Here is a 14,294-nt window from a genome sequence, read left to right on the forward strand (position 1 = left end):
GCTGTGGGTGTGTCTAAGCGAGTGTGGTTTCATTCATAACTACAGTCTTTATTTGCTGGCCGGACTAAAGGATGCAGACGGAGCCGGCTGCCTGCGCGGAGCTCCTGCCGGCCGGGTGAGTCCCCGCCGACGCCTCCTCACTTTTTCCCTCTTTCCTCATTATGTAAGAGGTTTGATGTCTGTAACACACACACACACAGATGCACAAATACTCCGATCCAGATGATCACCGGTGCGTCCACCGGTCGTGATCCCCCCCCCCCCCCTCCTCCGTCTCCGCAGGCTGAGAACAGTCAACGCGGGAATGTGGGACAGGCCTGACCGCCGGCTTTTCGGAGGAGAGAGGAAGATGCTGCTGAGGCTGATGCTGATGCTGCCGAGCGCCCCCGGCTGCGGCTCGCTGTAGCCCGACCGCCCGGAGCCGAGCCGCGGAAGGGACGCCACTCCAAGACCGTGAGACACGGAAGTATTCAGTCACATGTCAGGAGGGTAGGCGAGTGTCCCTATTCTCTGAGTGTGTGTGTGTGTGTGTGTGTGTGTGTGTTACATACATCATATAACCACCATTACAGTCAATGAGAAAGTCTGTCGCTGCGACCTCTTGCATCTGTCTGTCTGACTCACGCACACGCACAAACACAGGTAGATGGATAGATGGATAGATGGATAGATAGATAGATAGATAGATAGATAGATAGATAGATAGATAGATAGATAGATAGATAGATAGATAGATAGATAGATAGATAGAGGATTATTTCGTCCGCCACGCCAGTGGAGCTGAAGCTTTCCTCTGGTAACTTACAGTCAAGTGCTTACTGGTAAATCAAATAATGGCGAGACCGAGAACTTACTGCTTTCCGTTATGACCAGCTGTTAGGATACAGATGTGCAGTGGATGGAAAATGTATTCGTTCTGTAGTTACATATGTATGTGTATATGCATATACACGCATATATCCGTCCTTCCATCCATTATCTACCGCTTATCCTACACTTAGGGTCATGGGGTACACACACACACACACATATATACACATATATCCAACAGCTTATATGACTGAATACTTTTTACAACAAAACCAGTAGCCTGCCATTTTCCCTAATGAAAGATAGATAATCACTCAGGCTGATGAACATTTACGCGTCATCCTGTTGCGTCTAACAAAAACTGTATCTTGGTCAGAATGGAGGTTTTTTGATTTGGTGATTTTCCAAAGTGTGACAGCGAGGATGCCGGTGTGGCTTGGTTTGTTTGGTGCACACTGCTCACTGTTAGTGATAGGTAGATTAGTTCCATCGTGTTTGGGTGGATCCGTACAAAAAATCTATCTCATAATTGGTGCTCTGTAGCGATGACCAAGGGGATGAACAAATGATGAAAAAGGTTGTTTCATAACAGACCATTTATAAATGAGAATGTTGCAGGCAACATCCTTGTGAAATGAGTGTCGAAAAAATCAAGATGTTTGGACTTGGTCCTGTCTGCAATGAGGATAACATGAAAAATTATATTTTTGAGGACATTACCAACACAACACACAAAATTTTGACTTCGTCAAGTTTTCCCCAAATTTTTGGATTTTTTTTATTTTTTAGAAAAACACAGACTTTTGACCACGATAATAACAATAATAATTGTTATAATGATAATAACTGTTATTAATGGCAACGGCTTTTTAAATAGACAAAAAGAACAGGTTGGCCATCGCCTCTGAAATTAATATTTTTCTTTTTTTTTCACAAAGTGGAATGGTGTTGAATACTATCTTTCTATCCAGAGTCTCCCACACATTCCTCTCCAGTAAACAAAAAAGAAAAAGATGATATTATCCACTAATGGTGACCTTAAAGACCCACCACACTTGAAATGTGATATTTAATGAGACGATTTTGTAAAGTTTTGCGTGTGTTTTCGGGCCTTAACTCTTTGTGTCTGTTTCGCTATTCAGAAAATTCGGATCATAGTTACCTTGAACTGCTGGTGTGAATGAGATATTACATAAAGTACTCACTGTCTCACATGGCGTGAGAATGTGCAGCAGCATCACCAGCCTGATGGCCAGAGACTGACGGCGCTCTTTGTAAATAATTACTTGCTGTCATCTCCTTCTGTCTTTTATTGTATTGTCAAATGCACACACGCACACACACACACATCACATACAACATAGTGCAGAGAGAAGGTCAATTTATAGAAACATTCATTTTTTTTCTTCATGCATGTCAGCCCTCATTGTGCAAGGAGCCTCAGCCCTTCGATGAGGTTGTGTAACGTCACCCGTATTCCCGCAGTGCTCCATTGGGAAAATAACTCAAACAATATTATCAAGGTTTGCTCTGCTCAGGATTATGTCTCTGTCTCCTAGAAAAACCTTTCAAATCATCAAGTGCTTCAAATGATTGTCTGACCAGGGAGGGGCTAATGGTAAAGGATGGTTAAAAAAAAGTCCCAGTCCGATCTGTAATGACAGACTTTTTGATGTACTCATGTCTTAATCACTTTGATATTTAATATTATTTGCTTCATGTCGCATTTATAGAAAGCAGCTTCAAGGACCTTCACGATCCATTTTTATAAAACGCATTCATTTGTCCACACTGTAAGTTTCTTGCAATAATGTAATGCAAACATGAGATGTACACCCACGGTTAACTTTCCAGTAGTTTCCCATCTGACGAGCCTTGACATGATTACATAACGAAGGTCAGTCTAACATCACCCATTTCCATCAATTTCAAAACTAAATACATGAATATGCATGACAACAATTAAACAAGGAAAATGTTCAAGTGTCTCATTTTTTACAAAGGCCCGAGAATGAGAGGGATGCCGTACCTTTGGACTTTGACTTTTTCAAAAATATTATTGTGTATGTTCATTATGAATCACCTCACTGAATATTAAATCTATAAACGGTATCATATTGATATAAACAGATAAAGGCATACAGTGAATACCATACAGGTTAAAACTGAACTTTTCAAATATCTTCAACCTTAATCACATTCCATTTTTCCCCCTGTATGCTCCTCTGTCATCTCCATTGTAGTTTTTTTCATTATTCTTTTTTTCATTATCGTCCATCACTTTCAAATGTATTACCACATTATTATTATTATTATTATTATTATTACTGTTATTTTAAAGTGCAGGATAAGCAGGATGAATTTTTGAATGAATGAGTGATGGTGATGATGATTATAAATATCATCATTATTTTCCATCTTACAATGGACAGAAAAGACAAGCATATTTTTCAAGATGTTTCCTGTTCCCAACTGTTTTAAATTCCTTCAGATGCTGATTAAGCCTTTGGAGTCTTCTGGAGGGGAATGATTTGGGATGTTCATTGTTGGATTTTTTTTTTCAAAGAAAAATTCACTTGCAGCTTTAATTATAGATTCCTCACATAAATCTGCCCTTCAATTAAAATAATAATTAAAAAGAAGAAGCAGTGCTAGTGTCTGAAAAAAAGGTCTGATCAGTCTAATTTTCTTTGTGCTCTGCAGGATTCACCCACGCTGACCTAGACCATGAGCGATGATTCGCCTGTTCTGACAAGTCTGACTGACAACTCCACTGTGAGTACCCTCCATGTAACGCCACCTCACCTCACTTGAAAAAAAAAAACAACTCTTGACGCTTTCTTAATTAAACTGGAACTCAGCTGAAGCTGCGACTGCTTAGCGGAAGAAAAGAAAGAAAGTGTTACAGCGTCTGGGTGAAATATCAGGGGTGGAGCACCAACGGGTGGATTTGAATCAAAAGCAGGACTCCGTGTGCTGCCGGCTTTGTGTGCCATGTTGTCCCTGGAGGATGGGGGAATATCTGAGCTGGCGGCTGTGACTATCGGACGGTTAAAGCCGTCTGTATGCGGGGAGGATTGACTGCTGCTTGCCTGTGTGCGTGTGTGTTTGTGTGTGTTTGTGTGTGTGTGTTGGAAAACATGGCCTAAAGACTAACAGGGAGCTTTGCTGCTGCAGCTGATTGATTATGTTGTTTCACCTGTTTTGGCTGAGCTTGTAAAAACAGCAGATTTCATTAAGCTACAGACACTGACAAACTGTGTTTGTCTGCGTGTTTGTGTGTTACACAGATATACAACTGTAGGTGTATCAAGGTGTTGCTACCGCCGTGATTGAGCTGTTAATCTGAATTGCACAACTCGCACACTTCAGACGTCACGAGCCAGCTCCCCAAACGCTTCAGCTGGATGTAGGCTGCAGCCGCATCCAGTGAATATAAAAATATATCGTTAGAACCAGGCAGAGTTCTCATTTTAGCTTCTTGTATCCCAAAGCGAGATTTAATTTGGATAGAAGAAAAATAAAACAGGGATGTTTGGATTGACTCCAGCAAACACAATGGTCATCCCTGTCTGGTACGAGCAGCAGAGAACATCGCTCCTTCTGAGCTGTCGCTGACCAAGGAACCGACTGACTTGGGAAGGAAATGCAGTTTCCCCCTGTGTTAGAACACACCAAGGTGTGCAGCAACCTCTTGGCTGCTTGTCACGATGACCTTGGTGCCGCCTCTCTAAAAGTCACATTATCATAAGGCTTTTTGCTCTGTGAGGAGCTTCCCACTCGTCAATCCCTGACCTCTCGCAAACATCGCACAATGATTAATGCTGCGATAATAAATATTAGATTCCCGCGTTGTTGAGAAGAAGCCAATTTAAAAAAAAAAAACAACAAAAAAAAACACATTATCTGAAAAATGACAATGAAGCGAGGCGCTGAAATTGCTCATGTGCGTTTGTAGCCTCCTCTCCTCTCATTTCCTTTTTTAGCCTGCAGAGGCCTCTTTTCCCTCTTATTGAGAAGAGCTGGGAAATTGAATTAAGGGTCTCGCTGACGTTTCGATTAGCATCCCAAGACTCACTCAGCCACGACTGAGAGTATTAATCAGAAAGAGTGGAGCAGTTGTTTTGTCTCTTGTGTGTGTGTGTGTGTGTGTGTATAGCGAGGATGCGGGGACTTAAGAGTCTTTGGGTGTTAATTCCGCTCATTAAATATTACAGCGCACAACTGACATCGTAATGCGACAAAGAGATCCCTCATTGTGTCAAAGCTCCAAGGCAGAAGAATTGATGTCGATGGACCGATGCAACATGTCTACAGAACTATGTATGCTCTGTCCTATTGTGCTGATAAAAGCAGGAATTATGAGCTTTTACAGGGTAATTCAGAATAACAGTAAAGGAAAATGACCTGGAAAACATTTTTGTCTGAGTTGGATCTATTTTTATCAGTCGGGTTTCATTTTTAGACTTGTATTTCTTATACTTCTTAATGCTCCGTCAGTGGGGAAGTGTGCCGGGATGAAAGGATTCAAAGCTTTGAACATGTTTTTCACACAAATCAGTCTTGTAGACCTGCCTTTAAGATATAGAGCCTTTCAGTGAAATGTACAGTTTCATCACTGGATTTATATATATACAAATCATTTTATTCAAGGGGGTTCAAATCCACACCAGGGCAGAGACAGAAAACAGTTTGGGGACTTTATGTTGTATTATCTTATTCTTTCCGATCGGCGATCAAATTATTGTAAATTTTATTTATATGTCCGGGGATCGTAACTTCCTGGTGGTTTGCTTTTTTCTCAGGATGTGCCTGTGTCGGCGGGCCAGGTGGAGAACTATGTTCTGCTGCTGGTGCTGCTGAGCGTTTTTGCCGGGGGGACGCTGGTCCTGCTCTCCCTGCTGCTGCTCTTCTGTCACCGTTGCTGCATGGGCGGGCGACGGTACTCCAGGTGGGTCCAACGTGCACAGAGGGGTCGTGTTAAAAACAGTGTGACCGTGACACCAGAGGCTTAAAGATGCAAATTTGTTCACTTAGCAGTTTGATTTCTCTGAAAGAGCGCAGAGTAAAACTCTCTCCTCTGATCCAGAGCCAGCGATGACCCTGAAAAAACAAACACAACCTACGTGGAAGACTCGCAGCCTACCCAAGGTCAGAACAACATGGCTCTTTCTGTTCGGTCTTAGACTCCCTCCAAAGCAATAGCCTCCAATGCTGTAAAGAGATTTTTAGAGCCCTGATTCTTTTTTCAAATGAAATTCAGGGCTTTTTGTCATCAAATTTGTAAAAAAAAAAAAAAAAAAGAACAGGATATGAAATGCAAGATTGAGATGTGACTTTTTTTTTTTTTTTTTTCAAAATTGTCACTGCTGCATCATGTAAAGTCACTCTGAAACAAATAGATGATTGACAATATCTAAGCGTGGACCCGTCTGGCACATATTGACAGCTTATTAAACTCAAGGACTATGTGTGTGTGTGTGTGTGTGTGAGTGCTGCTGTGGCATCCCAACAGACCTAAGTGTCCCTTCTTTTTACTTTCCAGAGATTACAATTCGTCTGGATGAAACAGACGCACTGTCATCGTCAAGTTGTCACGATGGCGAGTCCGAGCGTTTCGTCTCCACCGGGTCTACTGGCCGCAGAGTCTCATTCAATGAGTCTGCTCTTTATGAACAGGAGAAGATGACGCAGGACAAAGTGCGAAGGTACAGCTAAAATGTTTATGCCATTATTCAAGGCCGAGAATGGAATTTGCATACGTTGGCTCATGCGCCGTCTTCTCCAGGTACACCCTGACGGAGGGAGACTTCCACCACCTGAAAAAGGCGAGGCTGACCCACCTGCACCTGCCTCCGGCTCCGTGCGACCTGAAAATCCTCACCATCATGGAGTGCGACTCAACAGAAAGCAGCATCGTCAACATCAGCGAGACTCCAGTTCCCAAACTGCCCCTCACCATCTACCAGGTAATTGAACTGCAGATCAGTCACAAATCAATTTGTTTCACTCAATTAAAAGTCTTGCCCCCCTCATTCCCTCTTCAGCCGACTGAGAGAAGAGTCCCAGACTGGATTGGACAGAGTCTCAGTGGAGGTCTGCCAGGAGATCCGCATCACTCTATCATCTTGGACCAGAGCCCCAGACAAGGCTCATTAGCTTTGAAAAGCAAACGTTCCCAGACTGTAAGTTCCCCCACTTTTTTCCATTTCATACGATACGGTCTATTTAAAAAAAAAAAAAAAAAGCATTCTTTGAGTTGTCAAGGGCTAAAGAAATGTAGTGACCCATTAGAATAATCTGTACATTGTGCTCACTACTAATTGACAAATCTTTGCAGGCTAATATGCTAAGCTTAGATAAAGAGAATAGCCATAGCATCTGCTCATCGACGGTGTAATGATTTCAATGAAACTTTATAGAGCTGCCATAATGATTGTAAGCTCTTAGTTTAGTCATCCTTTATTTCTCTTGCCCGTTATAAAACTCCAGTGTTTCGTGTCTATGGAGGCTCTCAGTCATCCAGGTCATGGTTAATCCTCGTCAAAATCTTTTCGTGGCAACAGAAGAAATTGAAGTCCAGTTGCCATGAGACGATTTCGACAAGGATTATCCAGCTTTTGAGTTTTAAATTCTTAGAAATGCCAAATGTATAAATGTCAATAGCACATTTGGCAAAATGTTCACTCACATTTTTGAGGTATTTGGACTGACATCGCGACAAACTTTGATCAAAAGAGAATTTACTAGATCTGATGGTGTCAGCGAGAGCCTAGTAACACCCTATTTATGCACATTGACACCAGTCATTGCTGCAAATGAGTGATAATATGGCAATATGCCGAACCCATGGCTGCCTCATCTCCCTCGTACTGTTTAACCTGTGCCTTTTGTCAAACTATCCTGTCAGATGGAGCCTTTCAGGGATGGGGGAGAGATCGAGGGGGAACAAGGGGTAAGGGGAGAGTCAACGTCGGTTCTGCAGTTCTTCTCCAAACTGCGGCGCCATGCCAGCCTGGAGGGAGCCGGGCCTTACTTCAAGAAGTGGAAGTTTGACAGCAGCCACCGAGCTTCTAGTCTGGATGCCAAGGGTACGTGCATCCATATTCGTATTAACATTAGATTTTGAGAAAATTCACTGGAAAAGGCATTAGATCACTGTTTTTTTTATGTGGGATTTTATGTTATCTTTTAAAAGGCTCACCTAAGAGAAGGCCCTTCCAGAGACAGAGAGCAGCAAGTGAGACCACTGATCGCACCGACGATGACTCCCCTCTTCGAGATGATGTGATGGACTCTTTCCCACAAACCCCCGCTGAACCCAGTGGCCTCCAGTCTCTGTCTGCAGAGTCTCTGTCTAGCACCTCCACCGCTCCAATGTCCACGGTCTTCCTCAGCAGGTACAGTCTTTCCAGTATCCTCGTAATACACCCAAGTATTCTGTAAAATTGACTAAAAAAATGATTGCCCCTCTGTTTAGAGTGAAGTTGGAGTCCATGTCGGAGGCGGGTGGTGTCAGCAGCAGCCCTGGAACAGATGAACCCTGTTTGCAAAGGAGTGACTGTCATACCCAAAGACAAGAGGATATCTCAGGTAATGGATCTGCAGCAGAGGAAGAGACAAAGTCAGGCATAGTCACAAGGACAGAAACGGAAGCGGGCGGGGCCAAACTCCTGGAAGAAAATAACTTGTCAGAGTCTCAACAAGATGCTGACATTCAGGAAACTTTTGACGGCACGCTAAAGAAAACAAACGCATATGACATGACCTCAGACGCAAGAAAGAAGTGCGAGGTGGAAGTAGATGAAGGAGATGAGCTGTTGGGAGTTGAAACCAGACGAAGGGCCGATTCTGGCTCGTCGCTTTTGTTTATGACTCGCCAAGAAAGCTTGGAGGCGCCTCCATCTCTGTATAGAGATATTTGGACCTTGCGCGCCTCTCTGGAGCAATATGCCTCCTCAGACCAGAGCAGTACAGACCGCGAGTCAATCCGCAGCGACGCTGACAGTGTCTCGTCATTAGGGTGTACAGGAGCCCGCTCCGGGCTGGACAGCTGCTTGTCCCAAGACCTCGATGATGAAGCTGAAGGAGAGGGAGAAGGAGAAGCGATGGAGGGAGGCCTCAGAGGAGCATCGGGTGGGGACAATGAGATTGGAAGTGGGACGGGTGGAGAGGGTGAGGCTAGCAACCGTAAACTTCTTCAGATGGACAGTGGCTACGCCTCTATTGAAGCACCATCCAGGGCACCGGAGGACATGCGTCTTTTTGGGACTCCCGGGGCGACTCGAGGCAAGACGGCATCTGAAAGGAGGTTGTTTTTCACCAGCTCAGGGAAAAAAGGTTCGGTGTGTGAGAGCATCGAGGCAAGGTTATTTCAGGAGGAGCAAGAGGATGACACAGACTACACAGAGCCAGAGGAGAAACTGAGAAAGTCTCAGACGGGCAGCCAATCTCTCAGCCTCCAAGAACCATATCAGCTCATTAAATCCCTTCATCCTCAGAAACCTCCAGAATCTCAATGCCAGCTCATGTCTCCCCTGAAGAAGCCGATCTCCACGACCCCTAGTCCCCATAGACCTCGACTCCGCCGTCGCGACTACAGCATCGACGAGAAGACGGACGCTCTTTTTAACGAGTTCCTCCGTCACGATCCAAGATTCGACCAGCAGGACTCTCCGCTTCGCTCTAGGCATCGATCCCGAGTTCACCTCCGGAAACAGTGGCAGAGACACAAGCAATACAGTGACCCGGGATCAAGTGCGGGCGGAAGGTACTCGCCATCTTTGGAGAGGCAGAGGTTTACGCCCCTGCGTCGAGGTGACAGCGCCAGTTACCCCCTGGACACCAGATATCACAGTACACTATCCCGAATAGCGAGTGCAGCGGATGAAGAAGCCAGCGAAGTTGCGGCATCTGAGGAAACTTCCAAGGAGGCCATGGAGAACAAGGATCCGTCAGCTGAAGGAGCTGCTGGGGGCGGCCAAGAAGACACAGCAGGCACAACCTCTGAAGGCACGGACCAAACTAGTGCGACAACTGGTGAGAGTGATGGTTACAGAGTCCTGACAAATAGGGATGCAAAAAGCACAAGCAGTCCATCATCATTTGGTGTGACCGGCCAGATGAGCCGCATGGATCCCAGAGTTGACAACAGAAACAACAACAGCAGTCAGTCCTCCCTGTTGGACATTTCCCTGCGAGCTCAGAGCAGCCTCACAGACAAGCTGGTTGTTTCAGTGGAGGAGAGGCTCTACAGTGGCCTGCGGAGTGCAGAGAAGCTCAGCCAAGAGGGAACGGAACCGGTGCTCACTGGGACGCGCACAGCCTCGCCCGGTTACAGTCCCATATAACGCATCAGAGATGACACTCCCCGCACTGACTTTATACCAGGTCTACTCCAGACCGAATATGAACTGCTCTTTAAACATCATCATGTTACAGGCGCTTGGAGAAATCATAGTATAAACTAGTCTGATGCCTGGTGAATAAGATATTTATAATGGACTTCATTATAACTTCATTAATGGCCAGTTTCTTCCTGCATCTCCATTCAAATCTTAATTTCCACTGTGATGCCATGTACTGTGACATGTGATGCCCCTTTTTATCTGGTAAACATAGTGAGAAAAAAAAAATTCATATGCATTCACTGCATAAATCTGAAGATATAGATTCACTTTTACTCCATCTTTAGAAAAAAATCAGTATTTTCAGACATACCATGATTGTAAATTTTTAGCATGCTACTGTATGTCAAACAATGTGTACGTGACAACTGTACAGTTTGAACTTAAAAACAAAAAGCACTTTGATGGAAGGAAGAGTTGATGGTTTTCCTGTCAAACGTTCTTTTTACTTCAAACCTTTTCATGTTTTCTTCAAGCGTCATTTCTGTCTCGATCCAACAGGAAATAATGATTGCAATGTAAACACATCAAAATCAATGCTCGCTTTAGCATTTTGATCAAAAAAATCAGGAGAATAGGGAGCCAGGGGAAAGGCAGACTCCAGCTTAACATAAACATGAATATCCTACAGGCTGATCAACAGAACTACTGAAAATACAAGAATCAAGCCTTTTTATATGTCTCATCTCCATGTGTTTCATCCATTTTTGTACGCTGTCCGTTCTTGTCTGTGTTGTGCCTCATAATTGTGGAGGAGGAATTAGTGGGCCTTGGTTGACATAGGTGAATTGTTGAGGGAGATGCTGACAGATGTCATCAAAGTGAATGACAGGAGCTTCTCGAGCTATTTGACAGCTTTTCAGGAGTAAGAAGAGAGACTGTGACAGTAAATACCACTGGAATTGTCTTCCCCACAGCTGGTGTGTTATATTGTCAATAAATACCATGGGCAGACCAAAATCATCTGAATATCTGGTTTAACCTGATTAAAAAAACAAACAAAAACAAAAACAAAGCCAAAACCATAAACAGCGTAAAACTATCACAACAGGAACTTTTAAACTTGATTTTAAAATGTCTTTCTTGGTGGCTAAGTGTTTGAGTTCCCCAGGGGGATATGTCAAAATGTACCATTTGCCTAAAAATAAATCAACCAATGACTATATCAAAATATACCAGTGAATATTTGGTGAAAATTGTTGAGAGCTTTAAATATTATCACATATTTGGATTCAGGACATGCTAATGTACTTTGAACAAAAACTTTGTTTTGGTCTGTTCCTAAATTCTTTGCTGAATAACTAAAAATAGGTCCGCCTGTCAGGGCCATAGGGTAATGCAGCAGCTTGCAATTTTTCCACTGTCATTAATGATTGTCTTTAAAATTACAATATTTCGTCAAAGCTGTCCTTGGAATTACCCTGAGAAAAAGGGTTACTTCAAAGAACTGACAAAGACTTAATTCAGATTCCCGTAATTGACTTCTCAAACCATCCATTGAGGAAGAACAAGCAGCTTCAGGACTTGAAAGACCATCTAGGAGACTTGAATTTGCTGAGTTTCTCAAGTGGTTAATAGTAACTTGAACTTTTCCAAACGTCAAGAAAATAAAGCTTAGAAAGGACAAGCTGCAAATAGACAATTAAGGGTGTTTTGAAGCAACCCATTTTAAATAGGTTGCTTGACTGTTGCTGCTCCCTCATTTTGCTATTTTACCTGTCATGAACTGCAAATGCCACATATTTGTTTGAATGTTACACCTGCCACTGTGAAGTGAAATCATTCATTTTACATGGTATCTCTTTAAAATAATAGCATCACAGTATGTTGTTTAATTAGGCATCTAAATGGTTATTCTGGGATGTTGGGCCCAGGTTTTCTTTTTCCTTTGCACAGGTTTTGAGTTGTTAAGAGCATATCTTATACAACCCCCGTCTTTGTCTGCATCCTCTGTGAACCAGCTGCTTTATAGGGAGATGACTCATGCAGAAAATTCATCTTTGACAAAGACTAGACTCTGTGGGACCAACTAAAATATAAACATTCATTTTGGACTGAACGATTTTGTAATAAAAATGAGATGAAAAAAAAAATCCTGACTCAAGATTGATACTTCTGTAGTGTGTTTCATTTAAGCCCATGTATGTAAAGTGTTGCGATTTAAGCATCACCTTGCGCATACTGATCACAAGGCTGAATATTACCGATTTGTTAACAGAAGGAATGTCATTGTTGCATTTCCCCTCATATGGTGAACACAGAACCTCTCTCTGTTGACCTTGTTGACGTAGGTAGCTCCCGCTCTCTCCCTCCCTCAGAGCTGTGACTCACCTGCTCTCTGATCTATTCCCAGCGTGGGGCTGATGATGGGTATGGCTGTGTAAGAGAGGGGCAGGGCTCCCACTGATGTGATCAGCACAACAAAGAGCATTGCTGGAAAACAGGCGACTGGATGATAGTGACAGCACATCCCCTGCAGCTGAGCAGCATTGCTTTTTGATATCCTACAGTCTGACTACATACTGATCCACCTCAGGGAAGAACTAGCACGGTTGTGATGCAGAGCAGTGTACATGTAGCACCAATAACAACTAACAAAAAAGCAGGTTAATAAACTATAGAGCTGTATTGCATCATAAAAATATGCTCAACTCAAAAGTAAACAGAAAAAAAATCATCCAATAAAACAGTGTGTTTGGGACATATTTTATATAAATAATAATTAAAAAATATTTATTGAAAAAAAAAAAAGAGAAAAAAAAAAAAAAGGAAAAAGAAACCTAAATGGAAATCAAATATCCCCACAAGGTTGGCAGTGGACCTAAAGACTTCAGTCTGTAAGTCTGTCCACAAACCAAGCACATTTCCTCTCTTCCACCTCTATACAGCATGCAGGTTTCACGTTCATGGTAGGAGAGCTAGCGTATTTATTCTCACCACAGATTTAAATATAGAATTATTCATAACTTGTTATCTTTTTACTCTTTAATTTCTTCCATGTCACAATGTGCCTTAAAAATTGCCATCAGGGTTCTGTAAAAACAAAGGTAGTCAAAGAAACAACGGGGATGTGGGAGAAACAGAGTGATGGGAGATTGAAATGTCTGGTGCAACACTTGGCCCCTCTAAGAGGATGACAACATGGAGCAGGGTCTGGATGATATGACTGGTTGACAACAGGAACGGATGAAGCCAAAATTTGGTAGGGGGGAGGCAGGAAGGGAACACCATCTCCATATCCAGTGCCTCAGTCTCAGGGCAGAACATTTCATGCTGTCCTCCTCCCTTTCGCTAATACCACGTCTTTACAAGTCTGCAGGCCAGTGGTCCGAGGACGAATGGGGAGATCAACTTCAGCAGTTTTGTCTCAACCATGAGGAGTCCAGACACAGAAGGACAGGAACACATCAACCTGCCAGGGACACAGTCGGAAGACGGAGTGAGACAGGAGATTGGTGGATTTCAGAAACAGGGTAAAACCCAAAGTTTCTGAAGCGTGGCAATAAATGAGATCCGAACACATGCCTGTATCATGGGAAGACTCATCCGAGTGGTGACAAGAGACTAACATCCCACACTATTTTATCTAATCCATGATGAGTCATCGCCTGAACAAATGAGTACACTGCATCTTCTCTGCACTTCACCCATAACAAACAGCCCCGTGGCGAGAGGTTTATATGTGCGAATGACTGAAAGAGCAAACAGTGGGTGGCCACTGGAATGATGACAACCTGTTAAATTGGCAAGTATGCCTGCAGCAGAAACATGCGCTGCTTCTTCATCTCAATGAGGGTCATTGTCGAGGCCCCGGGGGAATATTATCTAATATTAAGAACAGCAAGTCCGGACGAGTCCTGATCTAGGTTTGGCAAGGGAGTCAGAAACTGCCAATGAATTAAGTCGGGGAGGAGTGGCGTTTCAAAGCCCTGTTCACTGAATGGCAACAGATTCATCCTCCCTTTCTAAAAACCAGATTTGCATATCTCCATACGTGTCTGTAATATTCAATTCTTAATCCTTCCTGTCACTAACTGAACCTGAAGCAAATCATTGAGTCCTTTGAAAGGGAAAGTT

At 43.2% G+C, this 14,294-nt stretch overlaps 2 protein-coding genes across 2 annotated transcripts in view; one reads left to right on the forward strand and one right to left on the reverse strand.

Moving 5' to 3' along the window:
* cbarpa (CACN subunit beta associated regulatory protein a) lies at positions 1–12,996 on the forward strand. Its single transcript, XM_086171926.1, has 11 exons — positions 1–115; positions 283–489; positions 3,514–3,585; positions 5,616–5,761; positions 5,900–5,961; positions 6,356–6,518; positions 6,599–6,779; positions 6,858–6,995; positions 7,721–7,901; positions 8,009–8,210; positions 8,291–12,996. The coding sequence occupies exons 3-11, from the start codon at positions 3,538–3,540 to the stop codon at positions 10,158–10,160; spliced, it is 2,991 nt and encodes a 996-aa protein (XP_086028052.1). The 5' UTR covers positions 1–115; positions 283–489; positions 3,514–3,537; the 3' UTR covers positions 10,161–12,996.
* The window catches only part of stk11 (serine/threonine kinase 11), an 18,216-nt gene continuing 14,395 nt past the window's right edge, over positions 10,474–14,294 (reverse strand). Inside the window, exon 11 of the mRNA XM_086171929.1 lies at positions 10,474–13,629. The gene's annotated coding sequence lies outside the window, so the exon portion shown is untranslated. The remainder of the gene's footprint in view (positions 13,630–14,294) is intronic.

Source organism: Fistularia commersonii, chromosome 25 (assembly GCF_037954325.1).
Source record: "Fistularia commersonii isolate RoL2024-O1a breed Wild chromosome 25, RoL_Fcom_v1.0, whole genome shotgun sequence".
Classification (NCBI taxonomy): domain Eukaryota; kingdom Metazoa; phylum Chordata; class Actinopteri; order Syngnathiformes; family Fistulariidae; genus Fistularia; species Fistularia commersonii.